The 27,689-nt window shown below is 41.0% G+C and overlaps 1 protein-coding gene across 6 annotated transcripts in view; it reads left to right on the plus strand.

Annotated features, from left to right (window-relative positions):
* Positions 1 to 4,093: 4,093 nt before the first annotated feature.
* The window catches only part of EPB41L4B (erythrocyte membrane protein band 4.1 like 4B), a 170,586-nt gene continuing 146,990 nt past the window's right edge, over positions 4,094 to 27,689 (plus strand). For 3 of the 6 annotated variants that reach the window (XM_032674485.1, XM_032674494.1, XM_032674502.1), the window contains exon 1: positions 4,096 to 4,457. In XM_032674485.1, coding sequence (XP_032530376.1) covers positions 4,161 to 4,457 — 297 coding nt within the window. In that variant the 5' untranslated portion in view covers positions 4,096 to 4,160. Of the gene's footprint in view, positions 4,458 to 27,689 lie in introns of all 6 variants that reach the window. The other 3 variants (XM_032674513.1, XM_032674489.1, XM_032674519.1) reach the window with 3 other exon arrangements.

Here is a 27,689-nt window from a genome sequence, read left to right on the forward strand (position 1 = left end):
TCTGGATATGCTAGAACAGCTCTTTGAGTGGACACACTTATTCTGGAATGAGCTATTATTTTATTTATTCTAACAGAAAATATTGTGGTTTTTTTTCAGTATATAACGATTAACATGAACAGCAGTAGGTGCCTACTGTAACATTGGTATTCCAAATGGAGAAGTATTAATTTTTTTTTCTTAATGGATGTCTTTTATAACACTTGGAGTAGAGCATGATAAAGGAAAGTCCTGACTACCTACAATCACGTGGTACCTTTTGCAGGAATACATCCACTTACACCAGCATCATGGCCATATGATTTGCATAACTTTCTGCCTATTCAAATGCATATTTCCATTACAATTGTAAGAGAGAGAGTCTTAGCATTTTTCTTTGCTCTTGAACAGCTGCTGCGTTTCAGTGTTGGTGAAATAGTTCTACATATAATTTTCCTTTTTTTTTAGTGAAAGTGCTTTGGGATCTCTCTAGCTGAAAGATGGCCTGGAAATGCAAATTATCCTCAGCCACGTAATTCAGAATTACCTTTGCATTTTATTCTTAATCTGTATCTATATATATAACAATACTGAAAAACAGTGACATTAGACCTGTTCATACAACAGACATGCTTTTGGTGGAAATAAATAGAGAGAAAAGCCAAAAGTATTACATGAATGTTGTAATCCAATGAATGCTAATGCTGAAAAGTATCTCCTTTAATGAAATGTTTAACAAAACAATTTAATTTCATTTATTTGTTTAGAAAATAATACCCAAAAAATTAATATCCGAAAGCCTGAGTGAACATTTGCCATAACTCCTCAAGTTTCTTCCCCCCCCCCCTTTTTTATCACCATGGACATTTGGGTTTGCACCAATACTTGCTCTTTGAATCTTTTTATGTAAGTTTCGACTAAGTAATGTCTGTAACAAAACATATCTTGGCAGAACTTTGCAAAATATAAGCCTGTTTAAGTTACTCAGTAAAGATAACATTTCTTCAAAACTGCAGAAAAAGAAACTCTATCTGCATGCAAATTAAATTTAGAACACTCCTTTGCATAGAGTGAAAGTCTGGCAGGGCAGGAAAAATCCATAAATGTGATTGCTGTGACAAAGTAAAACAAGAAAGAGGTCTCTGATGTCCAGGAAGCACATGTGTGCCCACTGCAGGAGGAAACTCTTCACAGAACTGTCTGTGGCTTGCTCCCCAACCCCATTACACGGCTGGCTCCATTTCGAAGCTTTCCAAAAGCTTTCAGATAGGATTTGAACAAAACCAAAACTCTGAATGAAAGAGCAAGAATAAAGTGTTTATCAAACTTTAATGTAGTTATTTAGCCATGACCAACAACAGTGTCTCTAATGGTTACTGATTCCTCATCTTGCTGCTGCTACACCAATGTCAGTAGCAATTTTGATAAATGCTCTCCCATTTATACACTGCTTAGCACTATGGCAAAGTCATTGGTAAGACTTGTTACTTGCAAGGACTGCTATCAGAACTTCAATATGGGTTAGTACAAGTGGTTTGCCTAGGTCACCACCATTCCTGGGGCAGTGATCAAATCATGACTCCCAGTGGAGACTGGAGCACTTCATGGGAGGTGAATGTTGTAGTGGAAGACTATTTTGATAAAAGATTTAATGCTCTTAACTGCAGTGCAGATGAGGACCATGGCAGTTTCTGCTTCTGTCTCTCATTGGAAAGTCAGCAAGCAGCAGACACTGAGGAGGGACTGCATGATCTATGGGCCAACAAACCAAATCCCTTTAGGGCTTGCCCATTTGAAAATGGAGAGAGGATGTAGATAGGTGGAACATATAAGCACAAATCTGAATTTTTGTAAATGTGAATGCTAGTTTAGATACCTCTCATCTTGTATCAAGGCATCCTCAGTACCCACAGTTGTTCAAGGTTTTTGTTTCAGGGCTAAAGATAGCTCTGCTGGTAACATGAGACAAAATAACGGTGGAATTGTTTTACTCCGAGAGGCTGGCTACTAAGGAACCAGCTTTATTTCCTCCCACCACCAGTTCCTTCCAGAAGATCCTTTACTGTGAGTGTTACCTCATATTTCTTAACATGAGATTTAACAGGACTTCAGCATCTCTATAGCAGTTCTGTAAATACAGGACTGCCTCTGGGGTATGGTCATTGGCCTGCATCATGTGTGCTGCTAATGCAAGCCAAGCAAGCCTAGGTTTATACATTTTAAAATACCAGACTTTTGTTTTCATGACAGAAGTCGAAAGATATTAAGCTGAAGTCTCACAGCTTCAGAGAAAAGAAGATTTTTAGCATGGTAAAAGACTTACTCGGTTTTCTGCCAGGCCAGTCCCAAGTGATGCAAGACCCATCTTCCACCCCAATCTCCTTTGCACCGAAATTGCTGTAGCTCCCTCAAGAGACAACAGTATTTCCGCTGAATTTCCAACCATTAAGATCATTTGTGCTTCTTGCGGCATGCAAACCAGCTTTATGGGACTGGGCTATATTCACAGTGTTCAAAGCAGTGAAAAAACCCTAAGGTATGCTGCACCATTCAGGATCTGAAAACAAATTAAAATTCTGCTCCTAATGCAATGAAAATAATTAGGAAAAAAATCCCCAAACATAATCTGTAATAAATGTCTACTCTTGATTGTTAACATTAGCAGGCAAAGATTAGCACCTTTCCACTCTGTTTCTATAAAAGCTCTTTTATGCAGCCATGAAGCACAGAAGGGCTGCAGGTACATCTCTGCCAAAGATCATGCAGTTTAGTGACTGTCTTGGCTGATGAGACACTTCAAGACCTGATTCAGGGCATTGAAGGAACACGGAAGAGGATGCAGAAGCAGCAGGCAGTTACCTAATACTATCAAGTCTCAATAAAAAATGACAAGCTGAGACATTTTGGCAGGCTTTCTGAATACCTAATAGGACAATGCTTGTGTAAAGAGGCCTGGAAGTAAGGTTAAGGGAAATAACGTCTACAGCAGAAAAAAACCCACTTTAGAAGCAGCAAATTATTTCAGTTCAAAGTCCTTTAGATCACATCTGACCATAGAGTGACAGAATTAGTCTCACTGATTGTTTCTGCAAGACATGATCCACATCCAGTATTTTATACATAGCAATTCAGTAAAAAAGCTCCCATCCGAGCCAGAATACATAAACATTTAACTTTTTGGCAAGACAACCATGAGAGTATTTGTACCTATGGATTTCCTATGACAGATAACTAAACCCATACTCCTTCCCTCACAGCTACAGAAACGAAAGGTAGTGTTATCCCAGGACAGTCTGGAGGGACCGCTTTTTCCACGGAACCAAGTTCTCACACTGGTTGCCTTCAACCACCAGACCGCGTTGATCGCAAAGGCAAACGCGGGGGCATTCACACACCGGGCAGACGTGTCGGTGCACAAGGGATGTAGGCGGCGGCGGGAGAGGCAGTGCGGTGTCCTCCTCCTCCCCGCGGGACCCGCCGCTTCGGCCACACCCAGCACCGGCGAGATGCGTCCTTCTGCCTGCGCCCACTTCCCCATCCCCCCCGCCTTGTATTTTTTTAATATTTCGCAAATAATTCCCCCCATCTCCTCTCCCGCCTGTCCAAAGGGGCGGGACCGGCAGACCGGGCGCGGGAGGGACGCGGGGCGGGGGCAGCGCAGAGTGCTCGGCGCGAAGAACGGGTCACCCGGCAAGCCCGACCAGGGGAGAGAGGCTCCGCGCCCCCGCCGCCTCGGTCCCCTCCCCGGCCCGGGGGCGGTGGCGAGGGGTTGTCACACAGACACCGCCCCACCGGCCGGTGCCGGGGTAGTTGCTGGAGGAGCAGCGCGGCTCGGCGCTTTCCCCCGCCGCGCTGCAGAGGTCTCGCCGCGGCCGCCCCGGCCACCCCCGCAGGTGGTCGCCCACCGCCCGCCTCAGCAGCTCCCCCTGCCCGCCGCGCCAGTCCCCCATCCCGGTGGGCGGTGGCAGGAGGGGCCGCGTCCCGCCCCGCCCCGCCGTGGCGGTGCCGGAGCCGGGCGGCGCTGCAGAGGGCGGAGCAGGCGGGCGGGGCGGTCCGGCCGGCGCCCGGCGCGGGCTGGCTCCCGGCGGGCGGCGCTGCTGCGTTGCTCTGGGAGGCGCCGCGGGGCCGGGCGCGGAGCTGCGGGATCGGGGGTGTGAGCGGCCGGGCAGGGCGCCCCCAGGATGCTGCGGTTCCTGCGCAGGACCTTTGGCCGGCGCTCGATGCAGCGCTACGGGCGAGGAGCCGGGCGCGGGGCCGGGCGAGGTGGGCTCGGCGGCGAGGGGGACGAGCGGGACGGGGGGCTGCGAGGAGCCGCCGCCGCCGTCGGCTCGGGAGGCTTCCCCTCCTCGCCGCACCCCGGAGGGGTCGTGCACAGCGCCGGAGCCCCCGTCCACATCCCGGCGGCCGGCGGCAGCAAGCCGGTGCTGCAGTGCCGCGTCCTTCTTCTGGACGGGACCGAAGTCAACGTGGAGCTGCCGGTGAGTAGCGTGCGCTCGCCTCCCCCGCCCGCAAAACAGCGCCAGCAGCTGCCTTCTGCCCTCCTCCGCATCGTCCCCCTCTCCCTGGCGACGGGCACCTGTGAGTGCCCCCCCCCCCCGGCCGCACAACAGGCGCGGTTCTCCGGGAAAGCCTCGCTACTTTCGTCCTCCTCGCCGCCCTCCCCGCCTGCGTGCACCTGCTGCCAGGTGCGCGGCGCCTCCCCGCCATGACCGCCGCCCGCCCCCGTCCTGCCGGCTGGAACCGTCTGCGTCCTTCTCCCCTCTCCCCCGAGCGAGCGGGGAGGTGAGCACCTGCTCTCCTCCTCCCCTCCGCAGCCAAAAACCAGCCCCCTGCAGCGGTGCCTTCAGCGGCGCCTCTCCCGGGAGGGGTCGTCCCTGCGGTGCGGGGCGCTACCTGTGCGCGTCCCCAGCTGGTGCGGGGAGGCTGCCCGAAGACCCCGCCCGACGGTACTGCCGGGCATGGGGGCACCACGGACTGCTGGGTGGGGGAGCGGTGCCTTCGGCCTCGCTGCCGTCCGGCTTGCAGCCCCCAGCCCCGCAGCACCTGTGGCACCGCGGGGCGAACGAGACGCGGCCGCGCTGCCCCCGCCGTGTCGAAGGTCTCCTCCTCCGCCTTAGTTCTTGTTTTCCAACACCCCCGCTGAACGGACGGCGCTGCCTCCCGCCGCGGGCATGCCCGAGGCGCTGCCCCCGTCCCGTGGCGCCCAGGTGCGGGACCGAGGTCCGGGGTAACCCCGGGCGGCTCCGGGGCACACCCGGGCGAGCAGGCCCGGCCCGGCCCCGCGGGCGCGGGGACGGTGCTGGCGCTGAACTTTTTCCCCTCCTGTAGCTGTACAGGAGGAATGAGGAAGGGACGTTGCCGGCCTGCGGGGCTGTGCGCGTGTTGTTTGCGCCTACTCGGTGAGGTTGTGCCGCGTTTGTAGGTGTTTCAGCATCCCCAGAACCCTGTTGTGTGTCCCCTAAAGGCAGCTGCACGGTGCGTGTCGGTTATTTACAGGTTAGTTTTTCATTCCTCACAGCTGCTAAATACTCAACACCTGTTCTTTTTTGCTGACCTGTTCCCTCCCTCTTGAAGCACAAGTTTTCCCATGAAATAGTATGGAAGTTGATCATGTTTGAAAAACATTTGATCTTTTTTTCCATTTCAACCCAAATTGTCACCAGCCATTAACTTGGTCTACAAAAACAGGTGGGAGAACTCAATAATGACTGTAACAACCTGAGAAATTGTGCACTACCTTAATATCCAGCAGTGTAAAAGAGTTTTTTTCAGAGTACACTCAGACTCTTGTTAGGTGCCTTTCATTATAACAATCATCTGTATGTATTGGCATCATTTCCCTAAAACGTGGAATTTGGCAACCCTGTTGTTTCTGCTTAAAAGAAACCGAAGAGATTGAGTAAGACTCTTACATGTGAATACAGAAGTATGTGAACGGAGCCACCTAGAGATACTTGCTCCAGCATTATCAGGCCTCCCTTGCCTTACAGGCTACATCGTACATTTCCAGATATTTGAAATGCTAATATATTTCCTCTCGTCACATCTCCTTCACAACTTGCTGCACTCCTCCTAACATCTCTGCACAAATCTTTTTTAAAGTAGACTCGATGATTGTTATCAGCATGCTAAGGGTTTACTTATAGAGGTCTGTGTCGATAAGCTCAGTAAATATTTTGCTTAAGGTTATACTCTAATTTATCAGAGGTCAGCTTTTGCTGTAGAGCCTGTTTAAGACAGTCTGAGGTTTTTGTAGTATTAGAAAACGAGGTAATGGCACTCTTAGTCCTTGAGTGATGAAAATATATGGAAGTATCTGCTGGCCCAGTAGAGAAGCTGTGGAGCATTGTTGCTTGAATTGACTTACAAATGAAACCTAGGTTTGCCAGTGTTTTCAAAATGTGAGCTGCACCTGTGGTGGTTGTAGTTCATTTGTCCAAAGACAGAGTAAGAAGTTGGCATTTTTTTTCACGAAAATTCCTAGACTAGTGGAGAACTTTGAAACTTGTAATAGCTATCAATGTTTTGAGGATTAAAAACTGTTCTGTTGAATTAAATATCTGTTCCTCATGTTTTTTCCCTTTCTTTCACAGAAAGTAACACCCACACTGAGAGTGGAAAACTGAAAGAGGCGTTGCACCATTTATAGAAGTTGATCAGTAAAGTTTCTCTGAGCTTTGCAGCTCTAGATGATGTTATGGGATTAGGGCCTGAAACAGAACGTGGTTTAATACTCAGAAGCTATGGTACAGGACTGGTTAAGCTGAACGAATTGAGTAGCATCTTTTCCATTAAAAAAATAGTGTATTCATTTCAGCTCAAATTTTATGAAAAGGACAGAATGTGGGCTTCATCACCAATGAACAGCTTATTCATGAAGTCGAGTATGGAGATGATTGCAGAGGATGTCACGGTGCTGCTGATTGTGTTTGCAAGCACTTATATCAGGAGATACTGACATCTCTAAAATATGCTCTTTTTACTGTCTGCTGACATTAAACCCCTGTTGTCTTTCTAGTGAGAAAAGGAACTTGCTGATAGAACACAACACTCGTGCAACTACAACTTTTTGGGCTATCTTAAGACCTCGTTTAGAACTAATTGAAAGGTTTATTGGATTTCAAAGACTACAGGGTCTCTTTGCTTGTGTGGAGGAATGACAGAAAAGATGTGACTGAAGGAAAGCTAACTATATGTGTGGAAAAAATGTTCAGTTTTTTTTTAGTATTCAGATAAAGCTAAACCCCTGACACTTTTGGCTAGATTAAATGCATCAGGTTCTGCCACAGTGTTTTCTTGTATGTGGGGGGTGATGGGAGAAATTAGTCTTACATCAGTACAATCTACTGATTGATAACTGTCTTTGTGGTTAACGTTGTAATTTATGTGATAGTATCTGTGTCAGAAAGTACACATCTGGTAAGCTTTTGTCAGTTCATGGTGGTAACAGAAGTAGAGATCAACCCCGATCTCCAAGTCCTTCCTTAGCTTGTTCTTCTCTAGGCTGTGTAACAATATTTAGAGTCACCTTTCTTTATCTGCGTTTCCCCACCCTCTTTCTTCTGGGTCATTTGCATTTTATTCTTTTTACTGCATATGCAGTGCCCTCGGACTACCCCATCTGCTAGCCTGCCCTTCTACGTGCTGTGTCATTTGTAGGTGTTCTCCAGCTTTCACAAACTTGTTTCCTACTCAGCTGTCCCCACACAAATGTCAACATAAAATTGTTCTGAGCACTCCAGATACCCCTCGATAATGGTTTCCACACTCAGCTTCTTGCATGAAATTTCAAGGATTGCTTAATGATGCTGGCTTTTTTTCTTCACTGTTAAGGCAAGAATCATGTACTTTGAAAGTATTCTTTCTAAACAGAATAATGCACTGGATGGCTTTTTAAATCCATGAGTTCCTCAGGGCCCTGTATTGAATGTGAAATGCTATTAAGGTTGAATCTGTTGTATAGAAGTGAGTGGCAGTTGACCAGTTTTGTTGCTGTGGGGTGATTTCCCATGGGAAGAGGAACATAAATGGTGTCATTACTTCTTCTTGACCTGACACCACGTCTGCGCATCTGAAATCTAGTGATGAGAACTGATGCAAGGAGAAAAACACTTACATTAGAAACCATCCCTCCTCCCTCACACATAGTTATTGGTGTATTTCTTTTTACCACTGGGAACCTGTCTAGTACCTTTGTGTTGCACCCTCACTTACACTGGAGACTGTTAGCTGTTTAGAGTTTGTAACTCAGCTGTAGGCAGATGGAAGGCCACTTTGCTCACTGTTGTCAAAACAGTCTTGCTTCTGTTCTTCTGACAGACTCGTGACTTTAATAAAAGAAAAACTGGTTATGGATGATGCTGTGTTCTTACAGAAAGAATGCAAGGAAAGAGCATTGACATTTGGGCAGGGGTGATGGTGCCTGCTAGTTAATACACAGATGGGCAGTCTATAGATGGCTTGCAGATGAAGCCAAAAAGCCAAATTTTTCTTAACATACCTTAACAAGATATGATTGCTTGCATTTCTGAACCCGAGCCTCTGATTTTTAATTAGGTGTATCTTATGAAAGCTTAAAGGGTGGATATGAAAGATGGCTATTTAGTGGCACTGTCCAGAGTAGCAGGAATTAACGTCCCTTTTCTTAAGGCCACTGAAAACAGTGTTCTGTGATAAGCTGGGGGAGGGCAGGAGGGGAATGAACACATGTAGGGTGTCCTTGGGTTTCTGTAGTCTAAAATGGGATAAAACAAGGAACAAACAGTGAGCTTACTCCAGTATGAAAATCTTTGTCCTGCAAAGCAGATCTAGGATACCTTACATTTTCTGTGATGTGAATCCACAGCAGTCAACATGTCTGTCATAAATACTGCTTTCTAAAAATCTCCTTGCTCTAATAAATTTCTGTGCTGCTGTGAACATCACTTCAAAGACCTGTGTGATGTATTAGAAAGTATGTAATGTTTAATGATTAGCTTAATGAACAAGTCAAATATAACTCTTCAAATTTGTGAATTATTTTCAGATAGATAGCTTTCATATTATTTCTTTGCCTTCCTTTTGGTGTATCTGTTTTAATAATTGTTTCGGCTGCTATGGAAACACTTCAGGATAGGAATAGTAAATGTTCTTGAATACTGTTTCTTAATCTCTGGTCTGCTATGTGTTGTATTCTTTTCTTGTTGGAGTAACACGAACATAGCAAAATTTACTATCTGGCCTGTATGCTTACATCAAATGTAAATGTAAAATTAACTCTTGAGCAGTCATGTCTATCTTATAATTATTTGTTAGTGTATTTCACTTGATAAAAATACTGTGAGAGAAGTGCAACTCATTTTTTCTTTCTTTCACGTCACATATGATTTCCAAATGACATTTTGTGAATATTACTCTAGAGCAATGCACTAATATGCATGTAGACACCGAAACTGAAGTTGTGCTCTAGAGTTTCCCAACTGAGGAGTTACCCCACCCCCTGGCCTCCAAACAGATATATTACATCAGATGGGGAATGGGATTTTTAATTCATTCCTTAAAGCTTTTATTACTTATGAAATTGATAAAATGCCTTCTTTATGCAGAAGTTACTTTTCAACAACATAAAATTAGAGTACTTGCTGGAAAATGTAAAAAGCATATTTGCAACACTGGAAAGTGAAAGGCCTCTCGTGTTCATGAGCTCCTGTGAGCACCAGCACCAGTAATCCTCTTCATAAACTCATCAAGCTCCGTAGGTAGAAGGCGTTGGGTATTTTTGCTTCTTCAGTTCATGTTGAAATGCCTTTTCAGTACCTTGCAGCTTTGATTAAATAACTGCAGCTAGAGCTCAGTGTGTTATCTTCTAGTAATAGCCTTTAATTATGTTATCCCTGTTCCATATGCCTTGATGCATTGCTGTGTATACTGAAGGTGTGTGAAAGGCATTCGTAGTAGAATCACGTACAGAATCGGGAACATACACAGCCCCAGAGAGATAGAAATAAGATGGGGTATGCACACGTGACTGCAGCTGTGCTTCAGAAATGCACAATGTTAGGTTCTTGAGAGAGAAGAGGGAATTTTAAGCCCTTGATGTGCTTGCCAGACATCCCCAATAAATCTACAGCAGATACAAGACATTGCAACAGTACGTAGTAGAAGAGGGAGACAAAAAACAGTGTTTGGTTTTGGCATATGTTAGATAAATTCTTCTTGTGAGTTCCATTAGTTACTAATGAAAACCAATACAATTTTTCAGTGCAATAGAGATAGACAGGATAATGGGAGTGCTGCTGCAAAGAGCTGACAACCAGTGAGGGAGAAAGCCAATGATGAGAATAGTGTAATGAAAATACAAAAGTATGAGCACCTGCACTAATTCTCTGAAGGAGAGCTTATGTGTGAGGAGAGATGGGGAGAAGATAAGGTTGTTGCATGCATTCTTTCAGTATCCTTTTTGCAATGGGCTAGAAGACAGCTGTGCTTAGGAGACTAACCACGTGAAATGTCAATGTGGGTGGGTGGGCTTCTTGTTTCTTAGCACAGAAATGCATTTCAGTAGCAGATGTTTGCACTGGTCTCAGCTGTGTGATCATGAACATTGAAGACCACCATGGATTTGAAGGGAGATGGTCAATAAGAAGTAAACTTATGAAGCAGTTTGACAATATAGAGATTTTTTTTTTTTTTTTTGTCAATAGTGTGCATCTAATACATTTGAGTTTTTCTTCCGGAGATTTTGTTCTAGACTAGATTGCTGGGTGGCAAACCTTGTAGCCTCGAGTTCTTAGTAGTAGTCCTGAAGAGGAAAAAGAGCCTCTGAGCATGTAAGAAGTTCGTACGAGGCAGGAAATAGGAGCAAAGAGACTTAGGAAGTGCAGTCCATAGATGAGAGCAAGCAGAGGACTGGTTTTGCTTGAATTGCTGAAGATGGTACAGGAAGAAACAGGCTGAAAAGTTAAAGAAACTAGAAATTATATATAAAGTTTCTTTTCTGAAACAGGAAGGGGACAGCTATCTCTACTCCTGCTTCTCTGCACATACTTTTTGTTTTCATGTGCTTCCTTGTGCTTCTGTTGTAGTCCCTCTGTAAATACCTTTTTTCCTGTAACTTTCTCTGAGAGGCTAGCTTCATTTAATGTCTCACCTTCTTCAAGCATAAGTCCATTTTGCAATTCAGGGCTTCTGTTTTTAAATTCCCAACTGTTTCCACCCATCCTTCTCATTCACAGTCTCCTCCTTGAGCAATTCTCTATACTTTTTCTGTGTGGATATCATCTATATTACTAGCATGATATCCAGTGAACTTTCATGTTAATAAGAGCAGATTTCTTTTAGTTTTGTGGGTTTGTTGTGAAACAGTTCATAATGGAAGATCTCTTCTAGGAGGCACTTTAAAGAGCACTAGAGGTCTGCTTCCTTCTGCTTCGGGCCCTGAGCATAGTTCTCTTTTACTAGTTTGGAAATTTTCTATGTTTCTCTGCAGTTGTCAGAAATTTGAAACGCTCCTCAGTCCTCTTCCTTCCCCCGGAAAATTCAATTTCCCAGCTGTGGCCAGGGGTCTGTGGCTGGCTCAGCAGCTTGTTCAGCCAGCTTGACTAACGTAAGTGCCTTGTCTATTAGGGCACAAATGGTGCAGGTGAGGGCTGCTTGTCACGAGCATTCCCAGTTGTAGAGCTGACATTAGGGGAACATTGGTCATCATCATGGCTGGGCTTCGCGAACGAAGATTTGAGGAGGGCTCTACCCACGTTTGTCACAAGTGCGCAAGGGATCATTGGTAGCTATTGGTGAAATAGCTCAAAGGTTAAACCTCCACACTTTAAAAATGCATAGTTTCATATAGGACAACAAAAACAGAGCTGAAAACTCAAATTATGTTGAAGGGAAGGAGGTTGAGAGAAGCAGGGAGAACATATACGTCACTGAGTTTGTAGGCCCTTTGGAAAGTAAATATAAAGATAAGTACAAATATTTTCTTTTTTTACTAGAAGGATGAACTCAACAGCTGTTAATCGATCGTACAGTGTTGCTGGGTTAGTTAGTTTATTTTAATTATTTGAGAAATACATGGGGTTTTTTTAGGTTTTGTTTTCCAATGCAGACTATGGTATATGTTCTTTTATTCTTTCTGCATTAGAAATAAAAGGGTTGGAGGATAATGAAGTGTTTAGAGTGACCATCTGCTCTTCATTTGACTTGCTATTTCCATTTATTTCTATGCATCAATTTAAATATGTCCTGGACCATTAGCTATATTGTGGTGAGATTATTTTGATATATTTGTTGAAGTTCCAGACCCAGACTCCAGCTATGAAGCATGAAGAATATTAAGAGTTAATGTATGTTGGCTGTTTGTTTTTGATCTGTACAGATTCAGATTATTTCCCTTCCTTGTTGTTATGGAACCACAGATAGTTTATCCAAACAAATACCAAATGTTGTCTTTTTCTTTCTTTTCTTTTTTTTTTTTTTTAAGTATGCTGACAAACACATTGAATTTAGATGTTACTGTATTTCATAATTTTAATACATGTGGTACCGTTTGTGTGATAAACAGACTGGAAATCCTAATAGACAGTCCAGTTTAATGTTTGTGAAATATAACAAGTAACTTCACACAAATACATGGAGAATGTTGGTCCTTTCCTTTGAAGAACTTGAATTTATATGAACATGGCGGCATCAAATATACAGTTAGAAAAGCAGTGTTATAACTTAGTGATTGTGACCTGTAATTAAATTATTGTAGACTGCAACATTATTTCAAAGGATAACTTATCCAAGGATTAATTCTTTTGTAGCTGCTGAAAATAATACTTTTCACGGTAGTTCTTTGTAGTGCTAGTAATTGATTTTATGAGTTATTTCATTGGTATATTGTAACTATATAAAATGTATGTAGACTTGAGAGGATTTTTGTAGTTAGCAGTCTTGACTGGGGAAATAACTTGTTTCTTTTTTTGGCCTAAACTGAGACAAAACAAGGATACTGCTTCCCATTTTTAAGTTTAAAGCTTCTTATTGTGTATATTTCACTGTGTGAGACCTTTTAGGTTATGTATTAGATGATAGGAAATTTGGCTTACCTATATTGAGCTTTAAAATTATCCTAGGCTGTGAGCAAATTCTCATTTTAGTATTGATAGATAACATAAACAGGCTAACTGCATCACATCTTTTTTTGTTGATATTAAGTCCATACAAAATTACCTAATGCGCAAATGTTACCTGCTTTAACCGTGCAAGCAAATATTTTATAAATTCAATGAGAAGAGAAGCAGTCCTATGAAGTTTTTCCTTTTCCTTTGTTTCCATCCAGAATTGGTCAAGGCTGCTTTCTGTTGTTTAAATAAATCTCTTTCATACCTTATTAGTAGTTCCTGGATCTGTCATAATTTTATGGTTTTAAATTGAGAGCTTACATTTATGTAAAAAGACTGAATCCAAGAACTTCCATTTTTATAAGCAGGTCTGAACACACCAGTACTCTGTACAATCGTTGTGTTGCAACAAAGATCACTATTCAGTGGAGATGCTGATCCTCAATATGTAAGTTTTACATTCAGGCTACTTGCTGAATAGAAATCCTTCCCGAATAATGAACCTTCCATGAGTGCTTTGCTTTGAGAGATGATGAATGGTGAGTCTGTTATCTCTTTGAATTAAGCAAATAAGTGAAGAGGGGTGATATTCTTCAAAGTAGGTCGTATTGCTAGGAAAGGCAGCACCCTGCGAGTGTAAAGTCCAGGGTGGTGCGTGGGTGGTGTCCACGTTTCTCTCATGTTGTGGTCTTTGGATGCTGATGTATACTGATGTGAATTCAGGTATCCTGCTGTAGTTCTATGGAAGAAAGAGCTGTTTTAATAATACAGCAATATAACTTTATTGTGCAAAAGACTTCATTTCTTTTCCTCCCTCTTCCTGCTATTTCATGTTACTGGGTGTGATTTAGTTTCTTTCCCTGCTGTTCAGCAATGAAGAGAGGGTGGCAGGATGTTTTCTTCTTTTTGACTGACATCCCCTTTCCCTGAGGAGGAGCATTTCCAGCCCTGTTCTGTGACCACTCCTACGGTCTCAAGTCTCATCTGCCACGAGTCTCATCTGCCAAGGCCACGTTGTGAGCTGCAGCTGGGAACACCCAGCTGCAGGGTGGCTCTGCGTGTGCCCAGTGTCTGTGTTGCACAATTAATTCTTCATGCAGCTCTCAGCAGCACACTGGAGTTCTGTTCTTGACTTCCAGTTAATTAGAAGATGTTAATTTTGAGGGGGTTTTCTTTTTAATGGGGGAACTTGCTTACTAAGACAGCAGAAATTGCTAATTTCTTTTACAGAGGCCAGTGAAGCCATGAGATGTTGACTAGGACTTTTCCTTTTCTCCTTTAAGCTGATTGCTTAAGCTGTTGTCTGCCTGTATGTCTGTTCTCTGTCCCTTCATACCCTTCCTCTCATACAATGATGTTTCACAGTTGGCTTTTCTCAATGAACTGTTGCAAAACTTATATGAAATCAAATCCTTGTTTTTAGGTGTGAAAATGGGGAAGTCTTTGGGGCATTAGAGAAGTGTAGGTTTTAGTTCATGAAAGGTATTTAGTATGTTTTGGGAGGTCAATCTAGGAGGAAATAATCTCAACATCAAATATTTTATATAGTAGCCTTAAATTTAGAATGGGACACAAGATGAGACTGTTCACCTACTGCCTTCACATTTACCCTTAAATTCTCTGAGCCATCCCCTCTTTTTTGGTATTGCTTACAATTGCCTTTTACCTATGTAGCATGTTGATGCACTATCTGTGTTATGAATTTATCCTATAGGAAAATATTCTGATGTGTCATTTCTGGCTTTGGAAAATAAAGATGTTTAAGGATGGAAAAATGAGGAAGGAGTTGGAACATTTGCCTGCATATTAGCAAAAAAATAGACCTAAGTTGATGACTGCATTTCTCAGAAGGGAGTGGGAATAGAAAAATTGAGTGCTGTGAAACAAAAGCCAAGTGGGTTTTCTTTGCTGCTATTGAAATTTTCCACCAGATATTCTCATTTTTCAATTTGTGTGCTTGGATTTTGATGTATTTTCACATTAAACACCCAGGATATTTTGCTTTATGATTTGATCATAAAGTATATTTAAAAAAAAAATTCATCTTTTTCAGCAAAAGTTTTGCTTTCAGAACATTACTATGGCCATGATTTTGTCCCCCTACATGTTATGAACTGTTATTAATTTCATCTTACTGTGACAAAGCGAAACAGATCATCTGATAACATTTCCAGCATGATCAGAATCTTAAAAAATTGTCAAACAAAGCAAAAAGATATGGTCTTTCATAAATAGAAAATGCTGTTCATTAGAAGTTGGTTTCAGAAAGCAGACTGTTCCCAGTAAAAGCTGCATTTTTTTAATGCCAGGAGGGGAGAACTTTCCCAGTTGTTTCGGTAAGCTGAGTGCTGGAAGCTTTCTAGCAGGAGAAAATAGCCTGAAGAACCTCTGTGTGACACCTCTCTGTGAGCTCACTGTGACTTTCAGGAGCTTTTGAAAGTGGACAAGTTGCAGTGCAAGTGCTGTCTTGAAGGGTAGACCTCAAAATGAACTTTGTTTCTTTTGCATTCGTGATTTCCAAGGCATCTTACTGTTCACTGAAATCAAAAGTTACTTCTTAACTCGAGTCAGAGCTTTTATGTAATACCAAAATCTTCAGCAAGGTGTTCGTAAAAGCTGGGTTTTTTTGCAAGCTACAGGACGAAGGAGTGTTTAGGTTGTGAGGAAGGCAGGGAAATGTTTAAAGAATACGAATTCCTCTTTATTGTATATGCACTGACCTCATTAACAAGATTCGACTGTCAAGACTAGGGCAGCATTGGATGAGAACTACCGAATATAGATCTCATGAAAAGTCCCAGGCCTGAGGAGCTCTCCCTACAGGCAGGACCACTCTGAACCGTGCCGCCTCCTTTCCTTGCACAGGTTTTGGATCAGACTCCAATTCCCTGTGTTTTAAGAGAGCTTTTCTCTCCCAGTTTTCCTTTTGTGAGTCTTAGAAAACTGGAGATTTTTTTTACTAGTTTGTTAAATGATGCAATAGTCTGTCTGCATTGCAGAGCTGATACAGGTGACATGGAAGATGAACTACTTTTGTTTCTGTAGTCTTGTACATGATGTGAAAGTGCTCATTGAAAACAAACAGCAGATAGTTGACTGACCCTGTGCAATCCAACACCAGTTTGTGGTGCTGAAAAAACGTCCCTGAAAGCAAAAGATGAATTCAAAGCAATTTGAGAGGGACAAGATGTGACTACTTTATTTACTTGTAAGACTGTTGTCTGCTTTGCTTGAGAAATATCTTCTGTGGAATCCCAAACTTGGGTACTCTCTGCCTCTGCACAGGTGATAGTGGAGGCTCTTTGAGAGGTGAACTAAGGAATGGGAGACTGGGTGTGGGGCTGATGTTCTTAGGAGGCTCAGGGAGAGGACCTTATTGCTCTCTGCAGCCACATGAAAGGAGGTTGTAGACAGGTGAAGGTTGGTCTCATGTCCGTTGTCTCAACTGAAAGGACAAGAGGAAATGGCCTCAAGTTGTACCAGGGGAGGTTTAGATTTGATGTTTGGAAAAATTTCTTTGCTGAAAGGCTTGTCAACACTGGACCGGGATACCTAGGGAAGTGGTGGAATGACCATCCCTGGATGTATTCAAAAGAATGTGTAGATGTGATGCTTAGATACGTGGTTTAGGGGTGGACCTGGCAGCGTTAGGTTAGTGTTTAGACTGGATCTTGGAGGTCTTCTCCAACTTGATGACTCAGTGGTTCTGCAGTCAGAAGAATGCATGCTTTGGAGTATAATTCTGTTTCTGTCTTGTGCATGGACATAATCAACAGTGCTAGTAAACCACTTGGAATGGTTTTATCGCTGAAGGATAGGTTATAAATCCAGAAATGGCACCATAGGCAATCTTGCCTTAGCTTTGGTTTCAGAACTAAATGAATTTATGGTGTTACTTAATGTGGCTTTTGTACCTCAAAAGCCCTTGTGAGCCTGCTGGTTTCTGGTGGCGGTAAGGAGTGGAATGGATTTGATGTTTGAGGTAGCTAGGATTTATGGTGCGTGTTTTTGTACTTTTGTGCTTGAATAGGGAGGAAGGTGGTTTTCTTACGGCCTGACTAAATGAATGCGAACTTATACGTACTAACAGAATTTCTTGTTTTCACAGGCAATTATTTTTCAAAGGGAATTGTTAGAATGAAATATGTGCAGAAAATCACTGACTGACCCCCCAAAAAACCTGGCAGTTTCATTGCTACTTCTGACAGAGCTATTGTGTTTGCTAACTAAGAAAATTTGTTTTGGGTTAGTAGCTAGCAAATGTTCCAGCTATCTCTGTTCCTGTTTATTCCTCCTTTTAACATCTTTTGCTAAGGCTGTTAGGATGATATTAAATGGAAGTCAACTGACTGTTCTCCCTAGACATCATTTGTTCATTATATTGGAGAGTTAGTCAGATAGATGATTTGTAAATGAATAGGTAGATTTGTTTCAGGTCAGAAAGGGTCATTGTGCACTTAATTTGTTCCCCTTCCCTGATCAGTCTCTAGAACTTCTTCCAAGAACATGCTTTTAGCCTGTCATTTTTTTAGCACCAGTGTTCTCCTTGGATCTCATTAGTTTGTCTGCCTCTAAGGGTCTTTAATGAGAAGCAGTTACTTATTCAGGTTGTATGTGGACTTGTCAGCATAATAGTAGGTTTTCTATTGTATTTGATATTTTTATGGTCCCTGTTATCCCCTGTCTTGGTATTTGAGCAGGCAGGCAACAAAAAGTCATGGAACTATGGGGGAAAATATTCTCCACATGGAAGTATGTGAAATTCACATGCAAGCCACCTCTTAGTCTTGTCTTTTTCTAAGTAGATGAAAACAAAATTCATTTGCAAATGCTTTTCAGGCTCAAAAATAGTCTTTGTAGTTTTTTCTTGGCTGTGAGTAATGTGCAGACATTTGAGCTGGGCGCAGCAATGTTGTTATAATGGTTTGCTGAATGTTATATGAAATGGCGTGGCTTCCTACCTAATGTTCCCTTGTTAAGCATTCATGGCTTGTATTTACTTTCTTGACTGTAACATTACACTGAGAGCTCATAGTTTGTTGTTTTTCTATTGTTACACCAGAGTTCTTGCAGTGCTGCTGAAATCCAGGGCACTGTCTTTGACCTGGTGAGTGTGAGTGAAACTTAACATTCTTCACAGTGTGTAACTTATGATTTCATTGAGTTCAGCTGCATGTCGATGCAGTTCTGCATCCCCAAGAGATGCAAATCAGTATGAACAACCAACAAGACCCATCATCTCCTGCTACTGTGCCAATTTCGTGAAGTTCAGCAGGAGTGATTTTATTAGTTCCCTCCCAGAGAGAACTGTCTGGTGAGTGACTGTGAGCAGAACACTTCAGGGTTGCACTGACAGTGCTTCCGGCTAGCTGCTCTCCCTTCCCTTCTTGATTAATTGTCTTAAAAAATCTGCCCCTTTGGACTACACACATCTATTTTGGGAATGCTTATGATTGCTTTTGCCAATCTCATAGACTGTGTTTTGAGAGTACGGGTGTTCCATAGTCAATACAAGTTTAAAGAGTTCTTGAATTCTCATCCCATCCTGGTGCTGTAGCAGCTACCTACCCTTTCAGTTGTTTATGGGTCTGTGCTGAAAGCCAGGTCAGGGATCAGATCCAGAGATGTTTCATTGTAAAAAAATGCATTTGCAGCACTGAATGTTAAAAAGATGTCATAACTAAGGGGCCAAGCAGTAGGGAAAGACCAGATGGTACAGAAGCTCTTTAAGGTGGAGGTGCTTCCACAGTGCCTGTGTCATTGAGTTGGGCCTTGAGGGTATAAATAATCACTTTAGGAATGGTTTGATTCATGTACTTAGTGCTCTCATAGCTTGGTCATGTGAGTGCTTCTGGTCTGCCCCACCAAAGTAAGACAGATTAGTATCAAGTGGAGAAGAAATAACTGCTCAGTTGCTGCAGCTGTGTTGTTCAGTGACAGAAATCATGGCAAATAGCTCAAGTTAGATCTTCAAGAGCTTGTCTGCTCCACAGTCATAGAACTTGCAGAAATATATTTAGGGTTTCTTATTGATACAATCAAAAGTGTAGTTTTATGGAGGAAAAAGTGAGACTTGTTTTGTGAGATAGTTTTCTTGAGATCATCATGAGTGGTATAAATTATGCTGCTGTTTTTTAATTTATTGCTCGCTGGACCCAGCCGTCTCTATTTCTTATTTTTGGAATCTAACAGGGAGCCAGAGTTGTTAAGAATAACAAAACTGATACTGAATTTAGAAAGATACTAGGAATTTTAGAGAAGGTCACCTTTTTCTAGGTTCCACCTCTGTAGTTTCAAATAGGACCACGGTTGAAAAGGTGGTTTTAGTGTTGTTACTTGATGTGGATATCCTGTGATGGAATACTTCTACAGTACTTATCCCTTTAGGGCTGACTGCAAGTGAGGTGAAAGGCAGCCATGCTGTTCTGGGAAAATGACTGTAAATCTTTATTTGTAGATATTCCAGAAACAGGTCTTGCTGCTGGTACAAATTCAGTAATTCTTGATGGTGAATAAAATGTCCATTAAAATTTTTTATCTTTCCGTTTCTAATACCTGTTATTTTTAGTTTAGTCTCTCACTTGGAAAGTAAATTGTGGATGAATTTGACTTCACGTTACATTTTCCAAATTAAACTTATAAGGTTTAACTATTAAGTTACTGCATTTATGTAAAAAAGCTTTCTTTAAGAGCATGATCTAAACCAAGGCTTTTTAAGAAGCAGGTGGAAAATTATTTATCTTGAAAGCACAAATATATGGTTCGGAATCATGCTAAAAATTTTCCAATGGAAAATATACTTTTAGCTCCAAATAGACAAGTTACATTAGAAAGATAGGTTTTAACTAGACAACTATTTTAAACATTTGAATAAACATGGCTTTTTTTTTTTCCTTTTTTTTAGGGGAAAACCACAGAAACAAAGTTTTGCTTCAGGATTTGCTTTCTTATGATTAAGTAGCTGTGTTCTTTTGATGGCTTGTGGGATAAATCCAGTTTTCAAAATGCTTAAGAAAAAAGAGTTCCCAGGCCATCTGGTGCTTCTTTGTATATGTGCATGCCTGCATCCGTTTACAGTCAGGGATGTTGTGCTGCAACTTCAGGGTGAGGGAGATCAACTTGTTCCTGGTCTGGGAAACTTAAAGGGTGAATGCATGCTGGCCAGTGCTGGTTTTAGTGTTTGTAGGTGAAGGTTTCCAATTTAAAATTTGATTTTTTTTTTTCAATTATTTTTTATTTATTTTAAGGTGCAGGCATTTGGTACTCCTCTTGTGATACTCCCCGAGCATCTTTGGAGGTGTTATACTGTCTGGGTAGTAAGGTGACAATGTCTGTAATTCCCATCTGGACAGAAGACTTGAGGCTTTGATAAACTGCTGCAAAAAGATTACTGGAGATTTCCTAAGACATTATTGCCTTTAGCTGTCTTGCTCTGTGACTAAAATGACAGAATGATGTGTATGCACCTGTATCTCAGCCTGTCTGCCAAATTACCAGTTTAAACCATGAGATACTGCGCTGCAGTGACTGAGGTAGAAATGTATGTGTGGTGTTTTGGAGGAAATGGTGAGTGTGCACTTTGTAGAGTTCTGATCTGTGCAACAGCTGCAGCAAGATTGCCTTGTCAGGATTCTTGGTATGATTCTGGATTGCTCTTTCTGCGTCCACAGTATTCCTCTATAGGAATTTTTGTCTGGAAAGTGCCTGTAAACTACTGCAGTTGTAATTCGGAAATAAATTTTGAGTTTTATATTGGCCAGAATGGGATCTGAAATACTGTCTGCGAGAGACATTGGTTTGGTAAAGTCTGGAAACTTAACACATAGTTTGTAGATGCAAAGCCCCTTGACTACATCAGATTGAGGAAATCAGTTTAGCTCTAGTACTTTTTTGTCTGGACTTTGTTCTAGAAGCAGAATTTCGCCTTACACAAATACTGGAAGTTGACTAAAGGTATTGCAGTGTTATAGTACAAAGTTCCTTTTGCTTTGACATTCTTTATTGAATTGAGGTGACTGTCTTGTGATAACCTTGCAGGGTGGAAGATAGGAGCTTTCCTTGTGGAACACCCAATAAGCCTAAATCAAAAACATATCTTTTTACATTAAAGTGACTGTTAAGAATTTGGTTAAGAACAGTGATAAAGCATAGACAAAGCTGATAATTTGCTAAAATACAAATCTGTCTGTGCTGCAGCTAATCTAGACAGATTATAGCTATTCTAATTATGTATTAGTGACTTGTTACACACTTGAAATCACAGAAAAACAAACATCTGTCATGAACTTTGCAAATTGTTGGACAAAATTTTTTTTGAAGTTCCCCCAGCCCAAGTGCTTTAGATTAATAGGGAGGAGTTGAGGTTGAGGAGGCAATTCCAAATTTATGAAGTTAAGCCCTCTGATTTCTTTGAGACTTGTTAAACATTTGTTGATTCTGAGAGGGAGAGAAAACCAATTTGCAGTTTAAAAATCTGTCAGAATAGACTTGAAACTTTGAACATATTCTGTTAGACTCCTTTTCTTCTATAATTTTATGACTTGTCTAAACACACAAATTACCAGTTCGCTACCAGTGTAAAATAAATCAAAATAGGTCGAGTTTAAGTGCAACACTCTTATCTTGTGCATCATCTAAAATGCTCTAATATACTTTCTTTGCAGTTTTGCCAGTCACAGTGAAATAGGTGTGTGCTTGTAAGTTGGCAGGCTTCTGTTAAATCAGTTTCACTCTTAACTGCTAGATACATGGTGTGCAATTCAAACAAGCTAGTAGCGTGAGGGCTGTCTGCAGTTGTGTTAGAGATGGCAAATCACTTTGCTATTTGTGTGTTTACAACTTGGCTTACATATATATATGTGTGTGTGTGTATATAAGCTTATGTATGGTTTTTAATAATCATGTGTTTATGGATAGGGAACTGACATACCTAATTTCTCAATGCATTTCTTTTTGTTGAGTTGCATTGACCCTAAGGGTTACTAAAATGCTGAAGGCAAGCTCCTTCCTTTCCTCTAGAAAAAAAAAGGAAAGCTCTCGCTACCTATGGCTGACACTGCTGCTAAGTTTCTGCATTTAATTATGAAACTGTTGCCTTTAGTTGAGGGTGCTAGGTGCCAAGTGTAAAAGCTTTGTAGTACTTCCTGCACTGAGTGACTAGCTACAGAGTAGGTAAAGTTAGTGTTGCTTCCAGTATTTCAATTTACCATCTTTGCATGCTTTTTGAAGGATAATCTTGGTCTGAAAAGCGCCATTGTTGTAGTGCTGTGGAGTCAAATGTTGTTGACCAAGTCTTATGTTAGGGAATCTATGGAGAGGAAGAAATACCTCTTCTTTTCCTTTTTTATGTTCCTCCTCTGTTTCTCTCCCTGAGCTGATCATCCCTCAAATTCAAATTGGTACCCTGTTCAAACTAGACTGACTCCCTCCCTCCCTTCCTTAAATTTCATTCAAGATTTCAGCTGTCATCTGAGTCTTAAATTTGCTTTCAGCTTGACATGTAATCTGATTGGTAGTGGCTTTGTATGTAGGTAACAGATTGAACAGAACTTAAAGAATATATTCAAAAGAAGTTAAAATCATACCCTTTCTCAAAGATGCTATTTAAATAGGGCTGTTTTTCAGGCTAGTCCACCATTTTTTAGGGTTTATCCTCATTGGTAAGGATGATGGAAGGGTATCACCACTTTTTAATTTTCTTAGTGTCGTCTCTAGTTTGTTTTTTTCCCCGCATGTTCCTGATCAGTATTTAAAAGGCATGGATATTCCACGATTTGAATATGTAAACCTCTAAGAATCTGCCCATGGATCACTGCAGCTTTCTCCAAATTCCATACTGCTGACACAGAAGACATCTATTTTATTGTGATAATCCTTTCTCATCAGATTGAACAGTGTTGGCCAATATATCAAAGACTATACATTAATGTGACTGTTGTTGTAGCTGAATTTTTGTCTTAGTATGCCTTTAACAGAAATAACCTTGTCTTCTGCAATGACAGTCCTTCTCAAACCGTTTCTGTGCAGTTTGTGTTTCATTCTCTGAATTTGAAATACTCTCTGTCCTGGTGTACCAAGCTCGTAGCATATTGTTTTCCAGCCTAGTGGACAGCATGTATACTGGCATAAGTACTGTGGGGCATGAGTTAGTCAAGCAGTAGTTATCTTCTCCCATCTCCAAAAGCATACTCTTGTCTCTTGATGTTTTGTCTTGAACTTCATCTTTTATTAGAAATGTTTCAAGGCTAGAGCTTGTTTTTATGATACAAAGTGTGGTTTTGATACTAGGTGACAGTGTGTTAAAGAAGTCTTTACCTCTTATGTGTTAACTTTATCTAGAATTTTATTTTTGAGGAATCTGTCTCCTTCAAAAAAGTAAACCAGTGGAGGAAATCTCATTTCTTTGGAAGGCATACCTGATGACTGTCATCTATAAAAGTGTCCCTTAAGAACAAAGGCAGGACAAAGATGCTGCCAGCCTCAGACTGCTAATGTAATTTTAGACAATAAGCGAAGTAGGACTATTATATTTGTTTTGATTAGGTGAGGAGAAATGTTGTAAACTGGCTTCTAGTAGAGACCTTTATGATGCTCTGGAGTTTGGTACTTCAGTGTGCAGTTTGTTTAATCTGGTAGAAAAGATTTGACAAGTTGTTTGCTTAGGCCTTCTAGTGAATAAGACCATGTCTTGTAGCTCAGTAAAAAAATAATGGGTTAAACTGGTTTTCATAACCTTAGTGATATTTGGATTTAGTTAAATGGAATGTTAAGCATTAACACATGAAAAGATTAATGGCAAAATGCTGAAGTTAGAAACTGAAGAGCTTATAGCAATCCATTCGAAATGCATTTTTCTAAACAGTGATCAACTCTTATATTTTTGTGTTAAAGGCAGAAATTGCATTAACTATTGCAAACCTGTGTAATTTATCATAGTTTGTTTATAATAGGAAGAAAGAATGTAACAAACTATGCAACTCAGCATAGTCATTCTTCTTTTTGACATGTTGAATTTTCATGCTCACAGAGCAGTTTTGACAAAAATAACGTGTCTTCAATTTGCTGCTCACTTTGAGGAAAAACAGTCAACCTGAGATTATCAAGTTTGGGGTCTTCTCCACCCTTAATAATTTGAAAGTGTTTTCTAACTTGCATAGAAGTAGGTAGAAATGTGAGATGATGTGAGGTTTTTTTAAAATAAACACTTGGTAAATTTGAAGAAAATCTACTGTATTCCTCAGCGATCTGATGAGTATAGAATGCAGTAACTTGGTGGTTTTGCTCTAAAGTGCACCTGTTTTTCCAGAAAACTTCATTATGTGTGCTTTGTGACTATCTAATGATCTCTGTTTTGAGTTACTGTGACTCATTTAGGGATGGGCTGTGGTGACAAACCAAACTCATGACACTTAACAATTTTGGGGTTTTACATTCTTTTCCTGAAGCTGTTGTGCTCTTCACATGAATTTTTGATGATTGTTTCCTGACTTCCTGCCTTAATTGTATGTTGGTTCACTCTGTACTTGCTTTTGGCAAAGGAAACTCCAAGTACTGCTCTGGGACCTAAAGATCTACAGAGTGATAAAAACTTGTAAATCAGTAGATAAATAAACTGGCACCAGTACTTAGCACAGTGTTGGGAAACTGCCATCTTGATATAAAAGCAAACTTGAACTTGGGAAGATAAATAACAAGTTTATTGAGAAAAGAAAAAACCAATCTGTTGCCTTTGTTCTTCCAGTGTAGCGGATGTACTTGTTTAGTTTGAGGGGAGAAGTGGAGGAGGAAAGAACAGGTTTGTGGGTAAAGTCAGACTTACATTCTTGAAAAAAAAATTCTTTGGTAGAATGGGGAAAAACTTGTGTGTTGTCATTATGATGATCATCTTCTATGATCAGGCAGCAGTCATATAATTTCTGATTATTACGGAGAGCCAAATTAAAGTGTCATACTTGCATTTTCTAGTGGATTTCTTTTTCTTAAAATTTTTATGCTGACATTAGTTTTTAAAATCAAGGTTAACATAAGGTTTCTGGAAACTAATGAGATTAAAGCCTCTACTGTGGAAGGTGTGGTGTAAAGGTTGAGAACCTTGTGTTAATTCAAAATGTCACGTGAATAAAAGAGCAGTAAAAGTGAGAGGAAGGGCAAAGGCAGTAAGAATGTGACTTTATTGGCTGGCTGTGGCATGGGTGCACCTTGAACCTCTCCAGATCACAAACTTGCTTTGTTGATAGTCATCACCTCTGCATGTCTGCCAGTGTCATAGAATGAAGCAGGACTCTTGCTTCTTGACTTCCTGAACATTCACACTGAATGTTACACTTTGCTAATAACAAATGCAGATGGTGCACATCTCTAAAGTAGTCCAATCCTGACTCCTGTTCTTAGTTCCTCACTCCTGCAGTGTGTTATTTCTAGTAATAAATGTTTTACAAGCACTTTGTACAATTTAAAATTCCAGCAAAGATAAAGTACAGATTATGATGTTATTTTGTTGAGAAACTGAGATGACTGTACTGTATTTCTTCTAAAATTAAGAATTCTGGCAAGAAGGAAGTATTTAGTAGGGTGCAATATCTGAATAAGATCATTACTTAAAAAATACTGTTCTCCTAGAGTGCTTTGGAAAAGTAGAGGCAGCTTTTCCAGAAAACACCAATCATTAAATGCTGTTATTTATGTTGCCCATTTAGCATGAGTGCCAATTTTCAGATAAAGGAAGTTGATGGGAGCAGATTCAGGTCAACAGAGTTGGTATTATTCCTGATGTTTAAGGGATTATGTTCTTTTAGTTCATGTTATTAGAAGCTTTTTGCCAGAAAAATGCATCAAAGATGAAATGAATCAACAATATGAACTCTGCTATTCAATAGCTAAAACATCCTTGTCTGCAATATTTATGCATTAAAATTGAGTACCTGTCTACTTTGCACAGGTCTTCCAAAGTAATTAACATGTATATATTGTTACGTAGTAATTTAAAAGCATCAGTCATCTAAAGGGCTGAACTTGAGGAAACCATGTATATGTGTGGTTGCTTGAGCAATTTGTCATTTGAATTGAGAATGAAGGCCCTGTTGAAAGCAAATGAACTAGGAAAGAACTGATCCAGCTGTATTGTAAATGAGCCTTAGAAATGAGTATAAGGCCACTGTTCATTCATACTGAAAAATGTAAGATAGCTGCTTATGACACTGGAAGGATGTTTAACTGTTGCATGATGATTTTATTTTCCCTATGGGTGTGAGATAAGGAGGTGGGAGGCTAGGGCAGAGAGGGAGAAAGTTTCTTAAGGAAAAGTTGTAGTGTGTCCTCTTAATTAAGGGATCTAAGCAAGTTGATCTGGTGACAGATATCAGTCTAGATACTAAATGTGAACTGTTACTACTTATTTAAATAGGGGCATGTGGTGAAAGTATGTCACTGCTAATGTCAGTGAATTGTAGTAATTTATGACTATGTGTTTTTACATGCATGGATCCATTTTTTCATGATGCACACTTTGGGCATACTGAGATTGTATTCTTTTGTCCAGTAGCATCATGTATATAGCCTATATACTATTGCATTTTCCTCCTTGAAACATATTTCAGGTCCTATTTCATTCCAGTTTGTGGTCCCAGAAAGCAATTTGACTCTATAACACTGTACTTGAACCTCGGCAAGGCAAAACTACAACTTTTTGAACAGAACCAGAGTAAGATGAGTATTTCTGAGTTTATTGTAGTGCCAACAAGCTGGGACCTGTTTATTCCAGTCAGCGCTCCACCCTCGTCAGGAGAAAAGCAGGCAGTGCAAACAGTAATATCTCAATAGGCCTTTCACCTGCCCAGAACAAACACTGATCTGGTAGACACTTTTGGCAGATGATATGCAACCAGCTATGATGAATTAGTCTTTCATAGTTCAGATTTGGTGTAGATCTGTTTTTCTATACAGAAAATACCATGCTTTGTGCTTTGAAGCAGATGTCAAGCTTCAAGCTGCCTTTTTGGTCTCTGTGTTCTCTATGCTTACTTCTTTTTAAGTATGTTTTGCAGGGTGGGGATTTGAGAAAGTAGAGGGTCAGTGCAAAACTAGCAGTCGACACCATTTAGATACCCCTCAGCAAATCTGAGGGATATCTAAATTTTAAAAACTGTTTTTCCGAGAGAATAGACCAAGACTAGTCCACCGTGCAACAGAAACCTCTTGCAAGATTGCATTACTGGTAAAAGGTTTTCACCCGAACTCATCTCTTACATTTCATTATTAAAAATTTCTTGTAGTGTGTTTTATGTTAGCCCCAGTTCCTGTGTCTTCAGTAACTTTTGTGTTTCCAGTGTTACAGTCTATATCATTAGCCATTTTTGAGCTCTGATGCTGTACTGTCTTCACGTGCTCATTCTTAAAGCTTACTCCCTGAAACCAGTTCAGTCTGAAGAGCTGGCCAGCCCAGCACTGTCTGCTTTACTTAAGCTAAGGTGCTGCTGTGATCATTCTACCTCCTTTTCCTTCTCCAGTTGCTTTGCCTGTTGAGTCTTTTTCAGTTACACCTCAACGTTAGTTGTACTCATTCTTCCCCAAGTCACTTTTACTCCTGAGAGATCTTTCAGTCCAACAGTTTTGTTGGTAGGGAAAAGC

The sequence above is a fragment of the Chiroxiphia lanceolata genome, chromosome 1 (genome assembly GCF_009829145.1).
Source record: "Chiroxiphia lanceolata isolate bChiLan1 chromosome 1, bChiLan1.pri, whole genome shotgun sequence".
Taxonomy (NCBI): Eukaryota; Metazoa; Chordata; class Aves; order Passeriformes; family Pipridae; genus Chiroxiphia; species Chiroxiphia lanceolata.